General features: G+C 41.2%; 2 protein-coding genes across 2 annotated transcripts; both read left to right on the top strand.

Moving 5' to 3' along the window:
* Nucleotides 1-6,387: 6,387 nt before the first annotated feature.
* LOC115176879 (uncharacterized) lies at nucleotides 6,388-8,338 on the top strand. The gene is made up of 4 exons (XM_029737232.1): nucleotides 6,388-6,996; nucleotides 7,095-7,511; nucleotides 7,598-7,694; nucleotides 7,917-8,338. Exons 1-4 carry the CDS (start codon nucleotides 6,585-6,587, stop codon nucleotides 8,116-8,118), a joined length of 1,128 nt encoding a protein of 375 aa, XP_029593092.1. The 5' UTR covers nucleotides 6,388-6,584; the 3' UTR covers nucleotides 8,119-8,338.
* A 67-nt stretch (nucleotides 8,339-8,405) lies between these two features.
* Nucleotides 8,406-17,377, top strand: LOC115176878 (uncharacterized). The gene is made up of 8 exons (XM_029737231.1): nucleotides 8,406-8,453; nucleotides 8,794-9,119; nucleotides 9,559-9,846; nucleotides 10,052-10,148; nucleotides 14,161-15,070; nucleotides 15,215-15,284; nucleotides 15,547-15,721; nucleotides 16,775-17,377. Exons 2-8 carry the CDS (start codon nucleotides 8,801-8,803, stop codon nucleotides 16,926-16,928), a joined length of 2,013 nt encoding a protein of 670 aa, XP_029593091.1. The 5' UTR covers nucleotides 8,406-8,453; nucleotides 8,794-8,800; the 3' UTR covers nucleotides 16,929-17,377.
* The last annotated feature ends 9,557 nt before the right edge of the window (nucleotides 17,378-26,934 follow it).

The raw sequence follows: 26,934 nt of genomic DNA, 5'->3' as shown, positions 1-26,934 counted from the left end.
GGTCCTGGCGCTTGCTGGACTTTCTTGGGCGCCCTGAAGCCTTATTCACAACAATTGAACCGCTCTCCTTGAAGTTCTTGATGATCCGAGAAAAGGTTGATTTAGGTGCAATCTTACTGGCAGCAATATCCTTGCCTGTGAAGCCCTTTTTGTGCAAAGCAATGATGACGGCGTGTGTTTCCTTGCAGGTAACCATGATTGACAGAGGTAGAACAATGATTCCAAGCCTTACCCTCCTTTTGAAGCTTCCAGTCTGTTATTCGAACTCAATCAGCGTGACAGAGTGATCTCCAGCCTTGTCCTCGTCAACACTCACACCTGTGTTAACAAGAGAATCACTGACATGATGTCAGCTGGTCCTTTTGTGGCAGGGCTGAAATGCAGTGGAAATGTTTTTTGGGGATTCAGTTCATTTGCATGGCGAATAGGGACTTTGCAATTAATTGCAATTCATCTGATCAGTCTTCATAACATTCTGGAGTATATGCAAATTGCCATCATACAAACTAAGGCAAGCAGACTTTGTGAAAATTAATATTTGTGTCATTCTCAAAACTTTTAGCCACGACTGTAGATAGCACCTTTTTTTCTAAGAGTGTATATGGGATAGTAGTACAGTATTCAAACTAGATTCGAACCTTCACCTTCTCCATAAAATCTTATACACTGTCATAAATGCTCATTAAAAGAGTCAGATCATCAAAGTAATGTATAATGCCAGTGATACAGGCTAAAAGTAGAGAAGTGTTTGTGGGTAATAATGTGAATGAGGCCAGTCATTTTTCAGGCAGGTGATGTAACTAAAGCATTCTAAACCCAGAGAGCTGGGAGGGAGGGACACCGCCCTTTAGTCTTTAGATGAGCCCTCTAACCTGCTGGCTCAACCTCAAACTGTCAACATGAATGATGCTCCATCTTAATGTCGGATCTCACTCAAGGTGAGGTCTCCCACGCTGCACTGTACCGAGACGTTTAGCATTCAAGCCTCTATAAAACACCCTATATCTCTTTAGAATGCCCCCCCCCCATTTTGCGCAGAATTGTGAACTCCCCCCTTTTATCTCCTGGTCCATCTATCTCTCCTCTCGCCCCTCACCCCAACTTGGATTTATTAGCTGCCATCTTTGGCCTGGAGAATGACCCCCACCTTAAACACATTTCAATGGAGCCAACACATTTATTTGGCAGATAAATCACTGCTTACCAAATGCTCACAGTGCAGAGAAGGTCAAAGTCATGGAAGGGATAAAAAGGAAATTACAGAGATAGTGAGTTCAGATGAGAGGTGCCAACACCAATGTAGCATGTAATGCACATCTCCCTGTGGGTGGTGGTGGCAAACTGGACCCAAACCCCTTCACTTTTAGCTTGTCCTCTGTACATGAAACGGACTGAATAACTTATTCAAAGAAAAATCGATTCAAAGTTTATTGGTCGCGTACAGTTTAGCAGGTGTTATAGCTGGTGCAGTGAAATGCTTATGTTACTAGTGCCTAACAATGCAGTAAAATGTCAAACAATTAAAGGATGTAAGGAAATAAAATACAAAAAAGGACAAGAAATCAAGAAATCTGGGACAAATCTGATTAACAACCCAAATAGCATATGTATAGCAGGGGATATATTAGAGTAAGCTATGTCAAGAATCCAGTGTATACTGTAAATATATATGTGGTGTGTATAAACAGTGTAACTAAAAGACAATGTACAGTAGTAGAAATATTATGAGCTACGTTGGGGATACAGTATTTAAATACACAGTGTGAAACGGGAAGTGACCAGTGGTTCAATGTCTCTATAGCATGGGACAGCAGCGTTGGCTGTGTGTGTATGAGTGTGTGTTTGTGTGCATGTATATGCATGTGCATGTGTTTGTGAATATGAGGTGTGTGTGTGTGTGTGTGTGTGTGTGTGTGTGTGTGTGTGTGTGTGTGTGTGTGTGTGTGTGTGTGTGTGTGTGATAGCTTGTGTGTGTTTTGCGTGAGTGAGTGTGCATCACACGGTAGATGGCTAGTGATGGCTGTTCAACAGTCTATTCAGCACTGTTCAAAAGAGCAGGGACAAAGAACTATGACATGACCTGACCAACAATTGTGTTACATTACAGCCTCATTCTAAAATAGATTCAATTATTTTTTCCCCTCATCAATCTACCCCATTATGACAAAGCAAAAACAGGTTTTTAGAAATAAAAAACAGAAATATCAGTTTCTGGAGCAGGTTTTCATCAAGGACCTCTCTGTACTTTGCTCTGTTCATCTTTGTCTTGATCCTGACTAGTCTCCCAGTTCCTCCCGCTGAAAAACATCCCCACAGCATGATGCTGCCACCGCCACTATGCTTCACCGTAGGGATGGTATTGGCCAGGTGATGAGCGGTGCCTGGTTTCCTCTAAACGTGACGGTTGGCATTCAGGACAAATAGTTCAATCTTGGTTTCATCAGACCAGAGAATCTTGTTTCTCATGGTCTGAGAGTCCTTTAGATGCCATTTGGCAAACTCCAAGCGGGCTGTCATGTGCCTTTTACTGAAGAGTGGCTTCCGTCTGGCCACTCTACCATAAAGGCCAGATTGGTGGTTCCAAACATCTTCCATTTAAGAATGATGGAGGCCACTGTGTATGGGGACCTTCTGCAGTTTTATTTTTTGGTACCCTTCCCCAGATCTGTGTCTCAACACAATCCTGTCTCGGAGCTCTACGGTCAATTCCTTCGACCTCATGGCTTGGTTTTTGCTCTGACATGCATTATCAACTGTGGGTCCTTATATAGACAGGTGTGTGCCTTTACAAATCATGTCCAATCAATTGAATTTACCACAGGTGGACTCCAATAAATTAGCAAAAATGTCTAAAAACCTGTTTTCGCTTTGTCATTATGGGGTATTGTGTGTAGATTGATGAAGGGGAAAAATACGTTAATCCATTTTAGAATAAGGCTGTAACGAAATGTGGAAAAAGTGAAGGGTCTGAATATTTTCAGAATGCACTGTATAAGCACACACATTGCTTCATGAGAACCAGCAAACTAAAGTTTAAATCATTTTGCATGATATTATCAGATAAGCTAAATCAAATTTAAAAAACATAATTCAGCATTGTCAATTGATCTAATGTCATTTCTTATCAATATTTTGGTCAAGTACCAGGATAAACTAAATTAAATGTGCAGTCTTCCAACCTAATTCCATATGTACTGTTAATTAAGAGGGAACACAATATGATGTAAATTTGATTTGTCTGACCAACCAGCCAACTGGGCTGCTTATTCATGACCTCTGAACTCTTTAGATTTCCAGTTGGCTGGTGGAGGACAGCACCTTCACTTGACCCCTCGGCCTGTATGGTAATGCCATGTAGGGGGAGGGGCAGTTATTTGAGAGGAGAGAGGCCACACAACATGAGCTCAAGGCCAGTGTCCTCTAACTATGTACCAGCCTGACTTAGCTATGTTTACGCATCTTTGTATACAAACTACTGCCCTCTATTCCTTCATTGAACTCTAAGTCCATCCATCTGCCTATCTTGTTATCAATATTCTTAACATGCCTGCCAACAGTGTCTAACTGTATGCATACAGGCAGGCAGAACATATTCAAAGCCATTGCAGCCATCTGTACATCTGTGTGAAGTGCTTAGAATTCAAATCGCAGGCTTCCTATATGCTGTGCACATAGATGTTATCAATCTACCATAACAGATACAGTAGCACAGATTTCCAGGCTGAGCTCCAAAAGCCTGTGAAAGCATTCAGGCTTTAGATGGGAGTGCTGTGATCAGAGTGGGGCTCAATTAGCTACTGTTGTGGGTGTTGGGATTGGGGCCGTCGGCCGAGTGGGGGCAAATCCTCTCCTCCAGGCCCAGCTGGGGGATTAGGAGGGTTTCCTGTCCCTTGGCTGACCCTTCAAACCCTGCCCAGATGTCCTAAACCACCCCTGAACCCGCTCTTAACTCTCTCAAGACAAAGCATTCAGGTGACACCTCTTATCTCAACGGCTCCCTCTTTTCTCTCTCTCTTGCTCAGCCTCTTAACGGCTTTCCCTGCCCTCTAGTCTTGAGAGAGGGTGTTCGGAGTGTCGACTATCCCTCGACTGGACTCGCGGTCTGGGGTTCTGAAAGACTTAAGAATGGAAATGAGTCTCTTGGTCTCAATCCTCCGCTGCATGCCTGCTGCAAGGTGTTTAAGAATAGCTGACCAAGGTCGAGAGCCACTGACAAAGACATCCGCTATCTGTATGAAGTTAAATGAAGAAAGGAAAAGTTGGTCTGTATGTATACCTGCCTGTGACTCTGTTCAAGAATGTGTCTGTGACCGCGCTAACCTCGTGCGGTGCAGGTCTTCAGAAGTTGGTGGTGGTCCTTGAGGAGTCATGAGGGTGACCCTGCTCCAAAGGACAGACACTTGGCAGGGTAATGACCACCCAAAGGGAACCCTATTGATGTCTAAGAGGGCATGGAGAGATGAACGGATTAGGACTCCGGGTCAGATGCTGGGATTAGCATCCAAAATGGCTCTTATTATTTCTTACACATATTCCCAGTCTTTCCCATATTCCCATCCATAGTATTTTCATGAAATGTCCAAGTATTTCCTTATAGACCTGAGATACCAAACTGTTTACACTGTTTAAGTAAGATGGAGTCTCTTACAGATGGGAATATAATAGCCCCATGTCTTCATCAAGGTTTGACAGTTTCAGTGTTGGATCAGTGTTACACATGCAGGTATTCTTGTTTCCGTCACAATACAGTACACATCTTGCCCTGCCCTCACATTTAGCCAAATATATGTATATGTTATAATAAATCTTCCTCCATCTCTCTACAATGTTCTCTGTTCTTTTTTAATTTGCTTTTCTTAATCCTCCTCTTCTATTTACCCTCGCCACCACCCTGCCTCTCCATCCCTTTATTTCTGCCCTCTTCTTCATTCCCTCCTCTCCCTTCTCCTCCTCCTCTCCCTCTGTCATCGCAGGGCAGTCAGAGTTTTAGGGACCCAGTGAGCTGTGAAATCGCGCAAATTGCTGTTGCTTACCGTCTGGCCCAGCGACAGAGGGAGAGAAAGAGAAAAGGAATGAGAGAAAAGAGGGAGAGAGATTTTCTGCTCCAACACTTCTGAACCTTTTCTGCCCCCCTTATTCAAACACACGGACACACAAGCACACGCACCGCTGCAAGACTGCATATCTCTCCCCTACCACCTCCATCTACTCTCAACATACAAGTCCTCCACCCCCCACGATAAGACACCTCCACCACTTTGCTTTAGTATCCGGGTCACAGAACAACTTGGTGAAGCAGCCTCAAGAGCGTTAAAACCCCTAGACCTGGGAGAGTCATTTCAGCCACTTCTAATGAAAAGAACGCTTCCCCTAACACCCAGGTCACAAAAAGGCTAAAAAAGAACATGCTGTGACTGTGTTTGCACTTGTGATGACTCCATGTTTTTTTCTATTTCAGTCAGACAGTAAGAACTAAGCAGGATATGTATACAGCATACCTGACTTTACCTCATATTGGTACATCCTTCTAATGATCAAAAAATGTCCAAAGCTATAATTTTTCATGTTATATTTTTGGTTGTCTATTGTTAGACTTGTAATTCCACCCCAATCTATCCCATACTTTCTGCTCACAGCAATTGATTTAGATTTCCATGCATATCCATAACCTGAAATGTTATGAGTCAGCAAACCACATTATATGGATATATCCACATCAATTTGTAAAGATATTCCCATAAAACTTTCTGGCTTTATTTTGATGATATAATGCACCTGTGCATATATGATGGACTGTGACCATCCGTCAAAGGCTGGTACCTACAGCATTGGAGCAATGGGCAACTTTCTTCCCTTATGTCCATATTATTTGCTGTATACTACCGTCATGTGGAGCAAAGCTGCTACTGCAAGTTGGCCCTTTTATTTCAATATTTGCAATGTCTCTATGCACACTAACAGGGCACCACACTCACACACACTGTCACTCCAACACTCACACAAACACTCACACATACATTTAAACTGACTCTACACACGCCAACTCACATGCAAGCTGCTGCTACTCTGTCTATCGTATATCCCGTTGCCTAGTCCCCTTACCCTTATACCTATCTACCTCCATCACTCCAGAATCCCTGCACATGCATAGTATTGGAACTGACTTTTTAAATATTTCCTGTATATAGTATGCCTACTTACTTGCTTAATTGTGTATTTCGTATTTCTTATTAGTATTTCTCGTGTGTTCCTTTCTAGTGATACATTGTTATTGATTATTGCATTGTTGGGGTTTGAGTTTGCAAGAAAGGCATTTCACTGTACTTGCGCATGTGACTTAAAACTTGAAACAAAATCAGTATTGAGTTAGCTACCACTAGACGACGCTGTGACTTCGCCACCACCTTTAAAATACATGCGGAAGTGAATGTTGTTTGGAGATAATCCACATGAACTGGGTCTGTTGTCTTATTTTCTCTGGTATTAACGTGTTCTTTTGAAATACCGCTGGTTCGTTCTCTTACCAATTTGTTGTTATCTCATCACCTGTGTTAGAAGCTGTCGGCTAGCACTGCTTGGTGCACATGCAGTCTTTAGTGGCTGGCTTTCATGTTGAAAAAAAAATGAATTATTTCCATAGTAGAGCAACGTTCAACTTTTTGCAAAATGAAGACGACGCTCGTGCAGTCGAACATGCCGTTAGAACAGCGATACATACTGTTGTGAGTGTTATTTCTAGTATCAACAGTGCCAAAATACAAGAATATCAAAGTAAGTTGGTCGAGAAGGACAAAGAAAACGAAACGCTGAAACGCAAAGTTAAAACAGCAGAACGAGAGATCACAGCATTGCGAGGCTCCTTTGAATTTTCTGGAAATGAATGTCATCAAGTCAGGTCAAGCACTTATACACTTTCACCAGAAATGCAAAGAGGGAAACCAATTTGCAATGAAAACGAGGTGTCAAGCAGAGCTGATTGGAGAATAGATTTCTCCAGTGAGTATTGTCCCGATTTGATTTTTATCCCAATATTTAACTCTGACATACACTTACCAACCCCTGCTTTTGTCCAAATATCTTTGTTTTCATCACAGGTCTTGGTGGAAGGACTCCTCCACAGGTTTTTTCCGAGTGCAAAGACACAGCTCTTCCCACTGGGGCATCAACTATTTATATGTCCCATCACCAGAACCCTATCTCCCATTCTGCAGAAGAGTCTGGGCTTTTAGCAGAGCGAACCAGAGGCCAGTCCCCATCACCCAGTCCAGTCACCAGACCAGTGATAAAAGAGGAGCCCTCTGACATTGAGACATTCTACATTAAATGGGAGATGAGTGAGGAGGGCATTGGGGAACAACGGGAGGGCCTAGGCCCGACAGACATCCTGGGAAAAGATTACGAAGCCCAGCAGAGGGGTGGAACTCCAACCACGCAAAGAGAGGGAACTCACCCTGTTGCTGGTAGCCAGAGTGGACATGAATATGGGGAGAGACCAACCAGGCATCTGAAAAGTATGCATGTGAAATTATTACATTATTTTAAAAAAAATCAGCTTTAACAGGATCATGCCAATGACAATATGGTTCTATTGTCTCAGGGAGGCTGTCAAGCGCAGAGACACAGCGGAGGTTCAGAGAGAGAGTCCGTGCTGACCCTGAGAAGTTCCGGGCCTACAAGGAGAAGGAACGACGCAGGTAAATAGGTTACAGTACCTTTCACTACCACCGTCTGGGTGTCCACCTTCAATACAGTCTTGATGAGAATATTGACATTAACGTGAATACAATTTAAGTCCATTGTCCTGCATGAAGACGTTCATTTCATAGACATTTGAAAACAGAGCATGCAATATGTTTAATGTTATGATCATGTGTATTTGTTATAATATGTGTTCATACTCACTCCTTTTTTTTCAGGAATCAGCAAAGGAAGGTGTCAATATCAGATTTACCTGAAGAGACACGCAGATTGAAGAGAGAGGCCTGGAGAGAAGCATCCAGACGCTGTCGTGCCCGCAAAATGTCCTCCCTCCAGACGAACCTCACACAGCCCTGCCACCTCCCCCAGAACACAGAGACACCTGGGTGGACAAGGGGACACTGCAGGGGCAGGCAGTAGGGTGGAATTCGGTGGGGGGGATTAGGCCTGCACAGATGAGTTTAGGCTACTGAACAAAGATGGGGATTTGGGGATCATAATTATTGATATCTCCTTTGTTGAGGGAATTATTTCTGTATCATATTCTAACAATCCAGTTATTCAATTAATTGGTTGGGGCTGTTAATGTTTTATGTTTATTTATTTTTTTAGAAATGTCAATAAATTAGTTCACATTGTACACCTATTGCTATTTGATTATTCACGGATTTACCACTAGATGGTGCTGTGATTGAGCCACCGCAAACATTTGACACGTGACGCGCGCGTTCAACGCGGCGGAAGTGAACTGCGAGGTAAACATTTAGCTGTAATACAGTTGCTCTCTAAAACATGTCAAATTAATTTTTTATGAAAGTGCCTTTGAAATACCACTTTTTAGTTCGCTTTCTCTCTTCGATAATATTGTCACTGAAGTGTTACAAACTGACACACACATCGGTAAAGTTGTTGGCTGCTGTTTAGCCAGCTGAGCTAGCTAGTGACGTTAACGTTACAGTGCCACAGACAAAAGGGTTAGCTAGCTAGTTATCAGTATCTTTGGTATTGCTGCTTCACTCTTAGTGACTTGGCCAATTTAGCAAGCTAGGTAACGCTAGCCTGTGTGGGTGATTATTATTATTTTTATCTCCCTAGTAGAGCAATGAATTCCTGTTTACAAAACGAAGAAAACGCTCGTGCAGTGGAAAATGCTATCAGAAAAGCGGTAAATACTGTCATGGATGTTATTTACAATATGAACAGCAGCAAAATACTGGAATATGAAAGGAAGGTGGCCGAGAGGGACAAAGAAAATGAAACGCTTAAATGTAAGCTTAAAAAAGCTGAAGACGAATTAACAGCATTTCGAGTAGGCCTATCCTTTGAATTTTCTGCACTTTCACCAGGAAGAGATTTTGGGAAACCGATGTGCAATGAGAACGAGGTGGGAAGCGAAACTGATTGGAGAATGGATTTCCCCAGTGAGTAGCTCTGTCCTAATTGCTTGGTTATCAGTAGTTCATAATACTGTACATTCCCACTCAGGTCACCGGTGCATAAATGTCAGTGTGTACATCATCATAGACACTATGATATCATGATGAATGCATTCATAGTTGATTTCCCCCATATGCTAAAGTGATGCCCTTCCCAATACTGGGACAAATCTGGTACATAACAGAACATGTTTTCCATGTGGTCATGTAGCTAACTACCCTACTTGCCTCAGTATATGTTCTGCAGATTATTATTGTGTACTAGGTACTGCCCCATTCAGCATTGCAACACCTATGATGAGACATCTTGTTGTTCATGGTAACTGATCTGCTGGTAAAGGCTACTTGAACATGTCTATGCCCAAACCTGGCCAGTTTGAGACCAACCCCAGCTTTAGATATAATGTATTTGTTTCAATCTCAGGTCTCAATGCAGGGACTCCTGGGCTTTCAGCAGAGAGAACCAGAGGCCAGTCCCCATCAGCCAGTCCAGTCACCAGCCCAGTGATAAAAGAGGAGCCTGCTGACACTGGGTCCTTCTACATCAAATGGGAGATGAGTGAGGAGAGCATTGCAGAACAACAGGAGGGCTTAGGCCCGATGCACGTCTTGGGGAAAGAGTCTGATGGAACGTCTTCTGTTGCTGGTAGCCAGAGTCCAGGCGATAGACGTTCAGAACTGTCTGAGGAGACATCGACAGAGCGTGTGAAAAGTATGCTTGTGTGTTTTGTCTCTGTCCTTTTCTGTTTGTTGTTGTTTTTTTATAGTGGAGTGGTGAGGGGATTGTAAAGTTGTAAGGGGTCTTATGGATTTAAAAACAACTGTCTGCGATGAAGTTCATGGTAAAATCCAAGTTAATTTTAGGTTTAAGAGGATCATGCCAATAACAATACGGTTCTATTGTCTCTTGACATCAGGGAGGCTGTCAAGCGCAGAAACACAGCGGCAATACAGAGAGAGAATCCGTGCTGACCCTGAGAAGTTGCGGGCCTACAAGGAGAGGGCAAAATGCAGGTATGACCTTTCATCCACACAGTCTGGCTGTCCAAAATGTCACTTAAATTGTGATTCAATTTAGTTAAGTTTTCTTGCAAAACATGGAGCATGCAGTGCTGTGAAAGACTGTCACAAATCCACAGTAATACCGATACCGATATTATATTTTTTTGTAGCCTTTTAAGCATTCTAGTACAGTTAAGTAGTTAACACACACACACACGGACACAGCGGTCTAAGGCACTGCATCTCAGTGCAAGAGGCGTCACTACAGTCTTTGCTTCGAATCCAGCCTGTATTACATCCGGCCGTGATTGGGAGTCCATAGGGCAGCGCACAATTAGCCCAGCGTCGTCCGGGGTAGGCCGCCATTGTAAATAAGAATTTGTTCTTAAATGACGTGTCTAGTTAAAGGTTACACACACACCACACTGACCAAAAAGTTATTTTTTGGGAATTTATGCATGTCCTCATTACCAGTAAAACATCAAAACCTATTTATTTCACTTACTTGCTGTGCTGTTTCGTTGTTTATTTGTTCAGTCGTGTCTTTCTCAACCAGGATTTCTCATACTATGAAACACTGTTTGGGTCTTTGCGTGTTAAATAACACTATTTGAAGTGTCAAATAAACTTGTTGACCAATCAGGACCTGAACATGACTGCACGTCACATAATAATTTAACGCGTTCATACATTTTTTACATAGTTATTATACATTGATTACACTATCACTCGTATTTCATATGTCACAACGATTCATTGATACGTATGCTATGATGCTGGTAAAGTTGTCTCGCGCGAGACCTTCAGGCTCTGATCAGGCCCTACACCCAAACAAGGGCACTGCGTTCATCCACCTCTGGCCTGCTCGCCTCCCTACCTCTGAGGAAGCACAGTTCCCGCTCAGCCCAGTCAAAACTGTTCGCTGCTCTGGCACCCCAATGGTTGAACAAGCTCCCTCACGACGCCAGGACAGCGGAGTCAATCACCACCTTCCGGAGACACCTGAAACCCCACCTCTTTAAGGAATACCTGGGATAGGATAAAGTAATCCTTCTAACCCCCCCCCCCAAAAGATTTAGATGCACTATTGTAAAGTGGTTGTTCCACTGGATATCATAAGGTGAATGCACCAATTTGTAAGTCGCTCTGGATAAGAGCGTCTGCTAAATGACTTAAATGTAAATGTAATGTAAATGTGCTGGTCATAAAAGCTAGCTAGCTTATGGATGCAAACAATGTTCTTCCCCAAAAACATAGCAAACCGTTTCAGTAGCTATAGTTAGCTAGCTAACTATATAGCTAGGTGTCATTATCTGAAATAACCCTAATTTATAAGACAGTTCTGATTAATGGTGGTCAGACCCATCTATGTGAAGCTAGCCACAATAAGGATTAGCCACAATAGTCTACTTTGCGGTTAGCCTTCAAAATAAAAGTATAATTGACAGTGATGCAAATTAATACAAATAGTAGAATTATGCCATAATTGAATAGATCATGCTAAATGAGGTTGGAATGTTGTTATATAAAATCAACAGAAGACAATAATTTGTTAATTTGACAAATCTGTTGAAATCACACTGGATGTATTAAACTTTAGAATTGCATTGGGGGCATACTTATTTCACTGTACAGCCTTACCCCATGTCATTGATCCACAATCCATAGGTATCAGTCTACTCAGTAACACCCAGAGAACATTAGCATCGTAGCTCTTATTGCAGTACTCTGAAACAACTGTGAATTGAGCCACATTTATTGTCAATCTACGTGAACACCATTCCCGAGGAAAAACAATTCTGCATGGATGTTTGAGTCTGATAACTTTGAGGAGGACGTTGTAAAAAAATATATTGGGTATTGAGTAGACTGATACCTAATTTCATTGATCCCCAATCCTTAGGTAAAGCTGTACAGTGCAATATGAATGTTAATACACACAATAGGTTGACTGGGGAGGTGTTTTCACAGTCACAGTCCCGCGATTAGAGCTACAATGCTATTATTTGTGTAAAATCTTCACATTTGTGTTCTGTGGGTATCACCGAGTAGACTGGTACCCCATTTCATTGATTCACATTCCAACCTTGTTTAACATTATTTAGTCTAAATATGGCATGATTCCACCTTCTGCATCACTTTCAAAGATGTACTTTTATTTTGAAGGCAAACTGCAAATTCCACTATTGTGCTTAATCCTTATTGTGGCTAGCTTCACTACACATAATAAATGAGAACTTGTTCTCAACTTGCCTACCTGGTTAAATAAAGGTGAAATAAAATAAATTAAAAAATTAAAAAAAATAACCTGGGTCCGCGGTCCGGTTGCGCGTCACTAGCCAGATGAAGTTAGCTGGCTGCTTATAACGTTAGCTTTGGGCAACAGGGTTAAGTAGCTGGCTAGCTATTTATTTTCATGAACTGAAGTTCAGTTTCAATAGGCGAACAACAAGTGGCTACCTAGCTAATACTTACTCACAAGTATTCTAAAATCATTGCTAAGAATAATGAAAATGACTGCAATTTGTACTGGTCATTGTTTTCAGGCTGGTTGTATTGGTGCTAGCTAGGTACCAAGCTAAAGCTAGCTACCCCAGAAGTTGTGGTTGAACAAATAATGCTTTATTACCAACGCGCTATTGTAAACACATTGTTCGTGGCTGGTGTTTGCTTGTTTGCAGACTTTTTTTGTACAGCTTTGACAGTGCTACTGATAGTAGTGGTGGCGCTTGGCTTGCATGTGCAAATTCAGAACACACAACATTCTATAATAGAACTGTTATTTGACGTGTCAAATTAAAAGCTTATTTAACGTGTCAAATAGTGTTATTTGACGTATCTTTTTTGACACGCAAAGACCCAAACGGTGTTCCATAGTATGTCGTGAAGCTAATACCAGTGATGCTATTACTGTGTAACTCTGGTAGGGCAACTTGTGTACCAGTGCTTGACCAGTCGGCGAAAGCCAACATCACCCACAACAGAGAACGGTTGATTGTCAAGGGGCAATGAATTCCATTATCTTTGCGTCAATGGATTTCGCCTTTGAGTTGTCTCTCTGAAATGTTCTTACTCTTTGAAATGACTGCTCGACTTGTTGACTGCTTGATCCACACAGCAGACATTGTGGGCTAGGTTAGGAATGCTGTGTTGCACGCGTAGCGCCAAATTTTACGTGGCGTCATTACGCCATGCACCTACGTTATATAGGTATGTACGTCAGCTTTGACATTGGTTTTACACATCAGCGTTAAACTAGACATCAGGCTGATACCATGTTGGCATTTTTAGCTAATATCGTCCAATTCCGATATGTTCACCGATATATCGTGAATCTCTAATTACAGTATGGGACATTTTTTGAAGGCGGGAAAACAATACTGTAATCTTCCATAATATAAAGCTTGCTGTTATATTACTGTAATATTACTGTACTTCACATAAAAACATATTTACTGTTAAGAGCGTTGGGCCAGTAAACAAAAGGTCTGATAAATGACAATTGTGTTAAAATCAACAGTGCTTCATGTCGGGAGACACTCAGATATTTTTATTCAAATATTTTAATAGATATTTTAAAAAGCATTGATTGTCACGAAAGATCTGCGTACAGTATAAATGGAAAAGGTTTATGGTCTAACCGGACACTATGTTGAGCAAATTCAGCTCAGATGTCTTGGTTCCGATGCGACAGGCTGGATACGTTTCTGTCAGTAGATCCCTATCAAAGAGACTCTTAACACCTATTCTTGGACTGTCAACAGTGAAAGAACAGTACAAAATGATCCACCTTGTTGCTAATGAGGACATGACAAATGGTCAAATTTGAAAGAAAATGGACTTTTACAAGAGCCTCCCATCATCATTATCAATAATTCTCTACCAGGATTCATTGGAGGTACCAAATCCTCTTGGCTCAGGCAAAAATAAACATATCATAACATATTGGCTTTGTATAGCACTGTGAACACTTGCCACACAAGCAACCATCAATTTATCCCATGCAATTGGTATTGCTTTTTAGGGAGGATGATGATGATGATGAGGATTGGATCAGCAACTTTCATGTCCCTTGGCAGCAGACACCTGAAAGCCTCAGGCGAGCCATTGCAGAGGGACGAAGAGTCGAGGCGGCAGATAGGCGGCTGATGGTGAGGATCACCGTTGATGCAATGCGTGTACACTGCCTCAACCCCAACAAGAAAGTATGTTCAGAAATTGCCAAAGCTATAGTTTCAGAATATCCAGAGAGCTTTGCAGACCTGTCAAAAGAAGGGGAACTGCTTAGCAGAAGGTACTCCTCCTTGCTCACCCAAATAAAGACCAGAGTGGAGCATGTGAACCGGAACACTGAAAATAGAATACGCAGACCCAAGACGAGCAAAAAAGGGGAAAACGGCAACAGACAAGTCAAAACAGCAAGAACAAAAGTGGACAGTTATGGGTGCATCAACTGGCACCCACAGGACCTTCCGGAAGGAGAGACTCCTGACTCCCTGGAAAATAAGAGACAGATTATGGCCACCATTTTCAACAGTGCAAGCCCCAGAGGTGTGGACAGGGGAGACGTGGATGAATTCATGAGGCTTACGTACATTAACCAACGCCACATGATAAATGCATGGCCAGCCCCAAGCATTGGTGACGTCAAGGAACAATGGCCTTTTCTTTTTACCAAGAGATGGCTCTGCGCCCACTTCCACATGCTCACTGGAGTTGAGATCGACCGCTGCCTCAGTGACTCTCTCCGGAGCAAAGGAAAGACCATTGTCAATTTCTTCCGAAGTCAGAAACCCAACTGGAGGAGAGGCATCCAAAGTCTCCTCAATGACATTGAAGGTGACGTCAGTGGAAACCTCACAGCCTGTGCTGCCATTCTTCTGGTGCTGTCCCACTTCAGAGAGAAAGAGGACTCTCTCTTCCTCTTGGCTGATGTAAGTTATTGTGTGTGTGATTTTATTCAAATAAAAAACGTAATCTGATTGTTTTATACTGGGACTATATACATTATACTGTGCTTTTACACACATGATTGATCATATCAGGATTCAACAACCTTCTTTTTGTGTTTAATGTAGGTGAATGACACCCAGATGGATGTAGAGTCTCAGTTGCATTTGCCGGCCACTCCAAGACTTATCATGCTTGGTAATGACAACATTTTGTGTATGGACTGGAGATGATCATATTCATAACTCAGATTATGTCGACGGTGGGGCTAGATAAACCACCAGAAATACATACTGGTACTTAACTTCATAATGTTAATACTGCACAGAAGAACAGAACAATAAGATGAATTCTAGCCTAATACTGTAATCTTTAATTGTGGTGGAACAGAAATATATTGTGTAGGCTTATATTAAAAAAATATATTGTGTAACACAATCATTATTACTGTATACTACAGGGAGTTCCCTGCTGGCTTCATCTAAGTGGATGGTGTCGATCGAGGGGAGAGTGGTCTGTGTTTTGGAAAATCAGTCCGACTTTGCTGCTGCCCTCTCTGTGCTCTTCGGATGTTTCTACGTGTTCAATACAGAGTACCAGGAGACAGCCTCAGCAACACTGGAGCTTATTCAGAGGCAAGTATTGAACATTTATTGATCCAGCACTTACATTTGTCTTGCATGCCTTGTAGTTAAATTACATTTAGTCTTTGCGCATCTCGGTGTTGAGACTCTTACCTAGTGTTTCAAAGGGAGGGTATATTACTGGAAACTTTTGTTTACCAGTAAACTGACAGATTTTTGGTATCTTTCAAGGATTTTATGTAATCTATTACAATACATATAGTGGCTCTTTTGGGTACCTGAGATTATCACAGGTGTCTGTAATTATCTCTGGCCCTCTGTGTGGCCTTATCACATGTAAATATATGAAATAATTAAAGAAGATTATTTTAAAATAGAAAAACAAAGCTGTAAAACATCCTAAATATAAACCATCAACTTAGTGAATACCATTGGTGTTTCATATGAGGGTTTCAGCATGAAGTATCCTTCATATATTTTTTACACACTTATTTTACTATGTCAGTATTTTTTAAAATGTGTTATTTTTTTTAACTTAACTAGTCAAGTCAGTTAAGAACAAATTCTTATTTTCAATGGCGGCCTAGGAACAGTGGGTTAACTGCCTTGTTCAGGGGCAGAACGACAGATTTTTACCTTGTCAGCTCGGGGATTCGAACTTGCAACTAGTCCAACGCTCTAACCTCTAGGCTACCTGCCACCCCGTATGTATTTGTTGTCAATGTTTTGGCGTCACACTGGTGGCAGTTGTAAAAAAGTAAATCGTTGGAAGTTGCAGAGTTAACAAAAAATAATGCCAACGTTGATTAGATGCTTTTTTCATTAATTAGGCTATTTTCTCTTGAACCATATCTACTAGAAACTCATGGATAATATGTACACAGATATAAAAAATAATACTATATATGAATACATGTATTTTTATTCAAGTATAAATTACCAAAGTTACAATAGATTGCTATACATTTTCTCTTAATTACCAAAATTACAGAAGATTCCGTTAGATTTCTAAATTACCCGTAGCTTTGCAACCCGAATTGAAAGAGTTGTGAAAGCAATGCCTGATTGCCTGGATTGACAAACGCTTCTATGTTGACTGTTTAGGTTTCTAGTAGGGATCAACCCAAATGAAGGAACCAAATGCTCTTCATACCTTGATTCAGAAGCCGGGGTGAGCCGCAGGACTGGAAGAGTTGTGCAAAGGAAGGCCGATGCAGTTGCCACCTTCCTCAAAGACCTGACTGAATTTGAATGGTAGAACCAGTTTCATAGGAGATGCAAACGCACAAACAAGGATGCACATACATGATGCATAGCTTCAAATGTTGTAATGTTGCTCTTGTTTAATATCAACCAATCACCACTACAGATTGCAATTGAGTTCTATCATGATATGCATCTTGGAATATTTGTCCTATGTTTCTGTTGGCTGGCCCTGTCTGTGATGGGGTAACGGGATTTTATAACTTATGTTATGATGTTCTAAATGATTACCGGAAGTGTGTTTTTTTTTGTTGACAGATTTCTTTAAGACGTTTTGTTGACTTACTGTAAACAAAATCAGTGTGATAAATTCAGTTTTGTTCGGAACGAGTTCCCATTTCACTACAGTGTTAAAGGGGCAGTGAAGTTAAACGTGATTTTCCTGCTTTTTGTAATATTTCCACACAATGAGGTTGAAATAAAACTCAGAAATTGTGAAAATGATGCCTGTTTTGTGTAAGAGCTATTTGAAAATTGCCTGGAATATAAGCCTGTTCAGGTAGGATGAAATTTTGGCCCACATCATGATGTCACAATGTGATCTGATTATAATAGACCAATGATTGTTCATCTGGGTAAGGAGGATGGCCTAGAACCCACCCATCAGCCAATCAGGTCTGTGTATGTAAATACTGTATCTTCAAATGTGTTTCCTAACGCCCACATAAACAGACTGAGCATTTTAAGGGCCAAAGGAGGCTCAGGGAAATAAATCGTTAAACATCCAGTATATGTTGGAGTTATTTTCATTAAATAAACACAGTAATTTATTAGACATACAGTGGTGATTTAAAAATAGAATTACAAAGACTGCATGGGGGCTTAAGCTGTTATCTTTTTCAATATTATTTATTTGTGATAAAACATCCTGTTTTGGATTAAACTGCATTTTGCCATTGCCGATCTAGCTTGAGGATTGGAATTTGTCTACTCCTGACAGTGCAGTGTATTTCTCTGACTGGTAGCTAATCAATTTCGCACCTGTAAAATTACAGTAAAATACAATTGGCCATAAATCAATCAAATCTCCATTAATCCCCCATTCCTTCAACCTGTACTTGATGTGTGCGCTCTGCTGCTGAGTAGGTTATTTCCATTTTTTTGCACTTGAATGGGATTAATAGGGAGTGGGGAGGCTATGCTTAAGGCTATGCTATTATCAAAACCCACCCAATCTAGCTGATTGTAATAAGGCACACTCAGGGTCCCTGTTCAAGAGGTAATATTGACTGCAACTTCTGTTTATTGTCAAATCAAATGTGCTAACCATGTGCTCTCCTTGACACCTTTCTGTTTGTTTCTTTGTTCATTCTTTATCAAATGTAACCAACTTATGGCTCAACGAAGGTGTGTGACAACTGCAAAAGGTTGTTATATTATGCTTCTAAAATATGTGAGAGCTGCAAATCTGTGCAGCCTTTCAACAATACTACAAATTACAAAATAAGGCAATGGACAAGACACTGATAGAGTGGACAAGAAAGACCATCCTGTAAAACAACATTGCCAGGTTCTGGACTCACTTTTTATAATGGTAACCCTCCATATTTCTGGACACATTCTTAGCTTTATTCCATTTGAATTGAACTAATTCCATTTGTATTTATGATTAGCAGCCATCTGATTTGAAGTTATAATTCTGTAAACCCTGTTGTCTTCTGCAGCTCCAGAAAGTGCATGCTCTGGGCTTTAAGCCCGTCCTCCTTATAGGGAAGCAGTCCCATGGAGGCTGCTTGTGAGTAGAAATGATGCCCACTAACCCTCGGCCAGGTCTGGAGCAGGACTGCCTCCAGGAGCTGCTCAAATACTATGAATCTTTACTGAAGCGTAAGTTACTCTCCACTCTCAACCACATACACAATATACCCTGAGTGTACAAAACATTAAGGACACCTGCTCTTTCCATGACATAGACTGACCAGGTGAATCCAGGTGAAAGCTATGATCCCTTATTGATGTCACTTGTTAAATCCACTTCAATCAGTGTAGATGAAGGGGAGGAGGCAGGTTAAAGAAGGATTTGTAAGCCTTGCGACAATTGAGACATGGATTGCGTACGTGTGCCATTCAGAGGGTTAATGGGCAAGACAAAAGATTTGTGTCTTTCAACAGGGTATGGTAGTAGGTATCCTTAATGTTTTGTACAGTCAGTATACGTTCAATAGCATACATACAACAGCATATACCAACAACTCCCCTCTGTAGCAGCACATTAAAGTGAAGATTTCAGAATGTATGCTACATTATTTTATTGAAGATATACCTTGCATAAAAAATACCTTGCATTTTTCTTCAAACAGATATCCTCGTCAACCAGCCCCCCACCAACTCCACAGAAGCCACCAGTGGTAGTCTTCTGGAAGGACAAGAGGGACCGGACGGAGAGGAGGGTGACGTTAGCACTGGGGAAGGAGTGGACGAAGAGCTGCAGATGTGGAAGTGGGAGAAGATGATGGAGATAGAGCTGAGGGAGATGAAGAGGACATGGAACCTGACTACCAGCCACCTGCCAAGAAGACAAAGTAGAGCGAGCTGCACTACTCCACAGAGCCGTGCTCTCCAAACTCTGTTTAGCCATAATAGTATTTTTTAAATGTTGTACAACAGCTGCATGCATGTTCATGTTTTCTATCAAGCATCTGCCGGTTATAGAGGCCTGATAAATAAACGACTTAAGGCAGCAAAACAGCGTCATACATTCTTTTAATCTCCATGTGGAACTGTACCACTCCAAACTAAATAAATGCATTTACTGAAATGTAAAACAATGACTGTCCACCAAGGTTTAGGCTTACTTCAATTTGTGTACGGTCTGTATTTATGACCGGTTATCAAATCAAAGTTTATTTGCAGATGTTATCGCAGGTGCAGTGAATTGTTTGTGTTTCTATCTCCAACAGTGCAGTGATAATACCTAGAAAACAATAAGCACATTCTCCAAAAGCAAAGGTTGGGCGGTTCTACTATGACAGCCCTAGTGTGTGTATCTGTGTTGTGGAGCCTGTGTTCATACTCATTCTCTCTTCAGGTATTATCAGAAGAGGGTGCTGATATCAGATCTACCTGAAGAGACCCAGAGACAGCAGAGGGAGGCCTGGAGAGAAGCATCTAGACGCCGTCGTGCCCGCAAAATGTCCTCCCTTCAGACGAACCCCACACAGCCCTGCCACCCCCCCCAGAACACAGACACCTGGGGGGACTAGGGGACGACGCAGGGGCAGGCAGTAGGGTGGCAAGTTTGGATAGCTACTGGACAGTCTTCTTTTGACATTCCATACAGACCACTTACTTAAAATGAGATGTTGAGCATGGCCGGTAACAAACAGTTTCAGGACTGAATAGATACCTGGTTCATCTCTGAAATGTATGTAATTGAGCCTATCAACAGGAGGCACTGTTTGTGCATGTTGAGGAGTTTCCTGACAGGTTGAACTTACAGGTGCCCCCCATACCTTCTCATCATCCATACTTGCAGCGTTATTCTATCAGGTGTTCAGTTTAGCATAAAATATTATACAGTTTGTAATAGCAATAAAGCGAGACAAATGTTTTTCATTTAAACATACTGTCCATCTTTTGCACATTAATAACCTTTAACTTACTGAAGTATTTTTCTGAATTTCAAATGCTCATGATCTGAAACAATTGGATAGGTGTTATAGAATTATGACCAAAATAAACCCCTTGATTTTGGAAGAATATGACTTATTTATATCTTTATTACATTATGATCGAACAAAGTTGAATGTCCTTATTAAGAGCCGAGGTGGCAGCCTACCTGGATCCTTTGCTATTTGCATACCACCCTAAAACTGGTGTTGAAGATGTTCTGCTCGATCTCCACAGAGCACCTGGAGAAGCCTGGCTGTGTGGTGACAACAATGTTCTTTGACTTCTCCAGTGCTTTCCATACCATACAACCCCACCTTCTGGCCCAAAAGCTAAAGGACCTTCATGTCAACCTACACATAATCAAATGGATTGTGATCTGACCAATAGACCACGGTTCATAAGACTGAACCAGGCAGTATCGGATCGGATATGTACAAACATGGGGCCCCCCCGCAAGGGACGGTCCTGTCACCTTTCCTGTTTATCCTTTACACAAATGTCTTTACACACAACAATGAACTGATGACTGCTATAGTAAGCTGTGTCACGAGATGAGACAATACTCACCACAGGGAAACAACAGAGTCCTTTGTGAAATGGTGTGAGGCCAACTACCTGGACCTGAATCTACTAAAGACCAAAGAGCAGGTGGTAGATTTTAGGGGATTTTTTTTTAAAATCAAATTTGTATTAATGGTAAAGACCTTAGTACTGTTGACTTTTACAAGAACTTGGGTGTAATAGTGGACAACAAGCTGAACTGGAAGGAGAATTCACACAGTGTACAAAAAAGCCCAATCCAGACTGTATTTTTTAGGGAAGCTTAGATATTGTCGTTGACAAAATTCTTTGCATGTTCTACAGCAGTGTGGTGTGCTGGAATAGCCAAGGAGGACTTAAACAAGCTTGACAAAATCATCAAGAAAGCCAGTGCCACAATCAGCTGCAGTCTAGAATAGGACATATTCATAAAAAGGTTGCAAGCTAAGACACATGATCATGGACACACACACACACACACACACACACACACACACACACACACACACACACACACACACACACACACACACACACACACACACACACACACACACACACACACACACACACACACACACACACTCCAGAGCACTGTAATGCAGCACCCACTCCACAACACTGTAGTGAATTGAACTTTAAGGCCTCTAAGGTGCAGATGCCTTCATACTGTATGTGTCTGTTTTTTATCATGTGTTTGTTACATGTCTTCTCTTGTCCTTCTCATTTATTGATGATGCTGAGTGCTAAAACAATTTCCCAAATGGGGATCAATAAAGTACTACTCTACGCTCTACTCGTCACAAAAAGAACAAGCACAAATTACTTAATTATGAATCCTTTACCATGACTAAATGCAGCTTGATACAACATTGTGAAGATGAACTATCTTGACAAACCTCCTTATGAATGGAGTGATTGTAACTGTAGATGGGAAATGTGCATGCAGAGTAACTCAGAGGTTGTACCAGTGTAGTCTGACAGGCATTACAGTAACCCCTTTTGGACCACAAGCAGAAATAAGGCAGGTTGTGGGATATGAGATGTTGATTATGATAGGTTGTATTAGATAGTTCCCTTTTGAGTCTGTAGAATACTATATATCACTTACTGTATGGTCTCTGAATTATAAACAATGTATATGAGAAGAGGTTATTGTAACAATATAACACTTTACACTTTAACGTCTTGAAATATTACATTTTATTGACAAAAAAATAATCTCTGTACAATTTTGCATTGAATATCGTCACTAAAGCAGCATACAGTATAGATAGTCTATGTAATGTGTAATAATCTATTGCATTTAGGCTCCATCTTCCATTGCCTAGCCCTAGTGCTTATAGAAAACATCAAAATGACATAGAAACATCAACATGCATGGCATATCATGGACAGAAGAACCTTACCCTGAAATATTGCTCTGATGTATTTATTTTCCCCTTGGTTATTATAACAATAACACAAACATAAATAGCAGAGGTTTCATGCTCACAGGGGCACGTGCCCACTCAGATTTGTCCTGTTTAAAGATAAATAAACTCAGCAAAAAAAGAAACGTCCCTTTTTCAGGACCCTGTCTTTCAAAGATAATTTGTAAAAATCCAAATAACTTCACAGATCTTCGTTGTAAATGGTTTAAACACTGTTTCCCATGCTTGTTCAATGAACCATAAACAATTAATGAACATGCACATGAAAGTCTTTTAAAGTGGAAAATGAAATTCTAATCTACGAGTTTTTTCCCCCTGCAAAGTTCTCCTACAACAGGGCGATCGAATTAAAATCCTACACCTGTATTCTGAGACGCTTGACACATATGTCCCCTGATGTATAATAATGTTAAAAGTATACAACATTCTTTAATACATTTTTGTGATAGAAGAAACAATTGTATATCTGTCCGATGAGACTGTCTAGTTAGCTAGATTAAGGATTGCTTGGAACTCTATCAAGAGCTAAACAGAATGAAATGTCAATGAATGTATTGATCCATACAATAGAATACAATGAAAGGAACAGGCTTGGAACCTCTAACCCTGGCAATTTGCCTGGCAAACTCATGGGTACACTCGCAATGGCTGCCTGGTATTGTGATGCAATCATTTCCATGGTAATGTCCCTTTTTCAGGACCCTGTCTTTCAAAAGTAATTCATAATAATCCGAATAAATTCACAGATCTTCATTGTAAAGGGTTTTAACACTGTTTCCCATGATTGTTCAATGAACCATAAACAATTAATGAACATGCACCTGTGGAATGGTCGTTAAGACACTAACAGTTTACAGACGGTAGGCAATTAGGGTCACAGTTATGAAAACTTAGAACACTAAAGAGGCCTTTCTACTGATTCTGAAAAACACCAAAAGAAAGATGCCCAGGGTCCTTGCTCATCTGCGTGAACGTGCCTTAGGCATGCTGCAAGGAGGCATGAGGACTGCAGATGTGGCCAGGGCAATAAATTGCACTGTCTGTACTGTGAGATGCTTAAGACAGCGCTACAGGGAGAAAGGACGGACAGCTGATCATCCTCGCAGTGGAAGACCACGTGTAACAACACCTGCACAGGATCAGTACATCCGAACATCACACCTGCGGGACAGGTACAGGATGGCAACAACAACTGCCCGAGTTACACCAGGAACGCACAATCCCTCCATCAGTGCTCAGATTGTCTGCAATAGGCTGAGAGAGGCTGGACTGAGGGCTTGTAGGCCTGTTGTAAGGCAGGTCCTCACCAGACATCACCGGCAACAACATCGCCTATGGGCACAAACCCACCGTCGCTGGACAAGACAGAACTAGCAAAAAGTGCTCTTCACTGACGAGTCGCAGTTTTGTCTCACCAGGGGTGATGGTCGGATTCGTGTTTATCGTTGAAGGAATGAGCGTTATACCGAGGCCTGTACTCTGGAGCGGGATCGATTTGGAGGTGGAGGGTCAGTCATGGTCTGGGGCAGTGTGTCACAGCATCATCGGACTGAGCTTGCTGTCATTGCAGGCAATTTCAACACTGTGTGTTACAGGGAAGACATCCTCCTCCCTCATGTGGTACCCTTCCTGCAGGCTCATCCTGACATGACCCTCCAGCATGACAATGCCACCTGCCATACTGCTCGTTCTGTGCGTGATTTCCTGCAAGACAGGAATGTCAGTGTTCTGCCATGGCTAGCGAAGAGCCCGGATCTCAATCCCATTGTACACGTCTGGGACCTGTTGGATCGGAGGGTGAGGACTAGGGCCATTCCCCCCCAGAAATGTCCGGGAACTTGCAGGTGCCTTGGTGGAAGAGTGGGGTAACATCTCACAGCAAGAACTGGCAAATCTGGTGCTGTCCATGAGGAGGAGATGCACTGCAGTACTTAATGCAGCTGGTGGCCACACCAGATACTGACTGTTACTTTGATTTTGACCCCCCCCCCCTTTGTTCATGGACACATTATTCAATTTCTGTTAGTCACATGTCTGTGGAACTTGTTCAGTTTATGTCTCAGTTGTTGAACCTTGTTATGTTCATACAAATATTTACACATGTTAAGTTTGCTGAAAATAAACGCAGTTGACAGTGAGATGACGTTTCTTTTTTTGCTGAGTTTACATTATATACCGTATTTACAGAGCCTTCAGAAAGTATTCACACTCCTTGACTTTTTACACATTTTTGTTTTGTTACAAAGTGGGATTCAAATTGATTTCATTTTCAATGATCTTCACAAAATACCCTGTAATGTCAGTGGAAGAAAAAGTATATACATTTTGTATTAATGGAAAATAAAACACTAATATATCTTGATTGGATAAGTATTACACTTCCTGAGTCAATACATGTTAGAATCACCTTTGGCAGCGAATACACCTGTGAGTTTTTCTGGGTAAGCCTCTAAGAGCTTTGCACACCTGGATTGTACAATATTTGCCCATTATTATTTAAAAAATGTGTCAAGCTCTGTCAAGTTTGTTATTGGTCATTGCTAGACATCCATTTTCAAGTCTTGCCATAGATTTTAAAGCCGATTTAAGTCCAAACTGTAACTAAGCCACTCAGGAACATTCAATGACGTCTTGGTAAGCAACTCCAGTGCATAAATGGCCTTGTGTTTTCGATTATTGTCCTGTAGAAACGTGAATTTGTCTCCCAGTGTCTGTTGGAAAGCAGACTGAACCAGGTTTTCTTCTAGAATTTCGCCTGTGCTTAGCTCTATTGTGTTTCTATTTATCCTAAAAAACTCCCTAGTTCATGCCAACCCATAACATGATGCAGCTACTACCATTCTTGAAAATATGAAGAGTGGTACTCAGTGATGGGTTGGATTTGCCCAAACATAACGCTTTGTATTCAGGACAAAAAGTTAATGTATTTGCCAATTTATTTGCAGTATTACTTTAGTGCAAACAGGATGCATGTTTTGGAATATTTCTTATTCTGTACAGGCTTCCTTGTTTTCACTCTGTCATTTATGTTACTATTGCGGAGTAACGATGTTGTTGATCCATCCTCAGTTTTCTATCACAACCATTAAAATCTGTTACAGCCATTAAACTCTGTTACATTGGCCTCATGGTGAAATCCAAGAGGGGTGTCTTTCCTCTCTGGCAAATGATTTAGTAAGGGCACCTGTATCTTTGTAGTGACTGGGTGTATTGATACAGTGTACAATTAATAACTGCACCATGCTCAAAGGGATATTCAATGTCTGCTTTTTATCCCCTTCTACCAATAGGTGCCCTTCTTTGCAAAACATAGGAAAACCTTCCTGGTCTTTGTAGTTGAATCTGTGCCTGAATTTCACTGTTTGACTTAGGGACCTAACAGATCATTTTATGTGTGAGGTACAGAGATGGGGTAGTCATGTTTAACAGTAGTATTGTATACAGAGTGAGTCCATGCAACTTATTATGTGACTTGTTAAGCACATTTTTACTTCTGAATCTATTTAGGCTTGCCATAACAAAAGGATTGCATACTTATTTACTCAAGACAGCTTTACATTTTTTATGAATTTGTTAACATTTCTAAAAACACAATTCCACTTTGACGTTATGGGGTATTCTGTGTAGATCAGTGATACAACATCTGAATTTTATTTTAAAAAAGTAATACTACTTGCCACCTAGCAATTTTATGAAGTTGGCTTTAGCTATCCCAGATAGGTTGAGGCAATCAATCAAGTTAGAATAGCTAGCTTGTCTAACTATCATCTTCGCTGGCATGCCTGCTGGCAAGATTGGTAGACTTTAGAAAAGCAAGTAATAACTAAATGTACTGAATAAGACTCACATTCCTTTCAATATTTTAGCAGAGATGCAGAGAAGCATATTTGGTTATTTCAAAAATAACCACTAGTCAGGAGGATACAGACAGCTCAAAAGGTACAGTTGAAGTCAGACGTTTACATACACTTAGGTTGGAGTCATTAAAACTCGTTCATCAACCACTCCACAAATGTCTTGTTAACAAACTATAGTTTTGGCACGTCGCTTAGGACATCTACTTTGTGCATGACACAAGTATTTTTTCCAACAATTGTTTACAGACAGATTATTTCACTGTATCACAATTCCAGTGGGTCAGAAGTTTACATACACTAAGTTGACTGCCTTTAAACAGCTTGGGAAATTCCAGAAAATTATGGCATGGCTTTAGAAGCTTCTGATAGGCTGATTGACATAATTTGAGTCAATTTGAGGTGTACCTGTGGATGCATTTCAGTGCCTACCTTAAAACTCAATGCCTCTTTCCTTGACATCATGGGAAAATCAAAAGCCAAGACCTCAGAAAAAACATTGTAGACCTCCACAAGTCTGGTTCACACTTTGGGAGCAATTTCCAAATGCCTGAAGGTACCA

Source organism: Salmo trutta, chromosome 37 (assembly GCF_901001165.1).
Source record: "Salmo trutta chromosome 37, fSalTru1.1, whole genome shotgun sequence".
Classification (NCBI taxonomy): domain Eukaryota; kingdom Metazoa; phylum Chordata; class Actinopteri; order Salmoniformes; family Salmonidae; genus Salmo; species Salmo trutta.
Note: the sequence above shows the minus strand (reverse complement) of the source record. Positions and strands in the feature narration are given on the sequence as shown.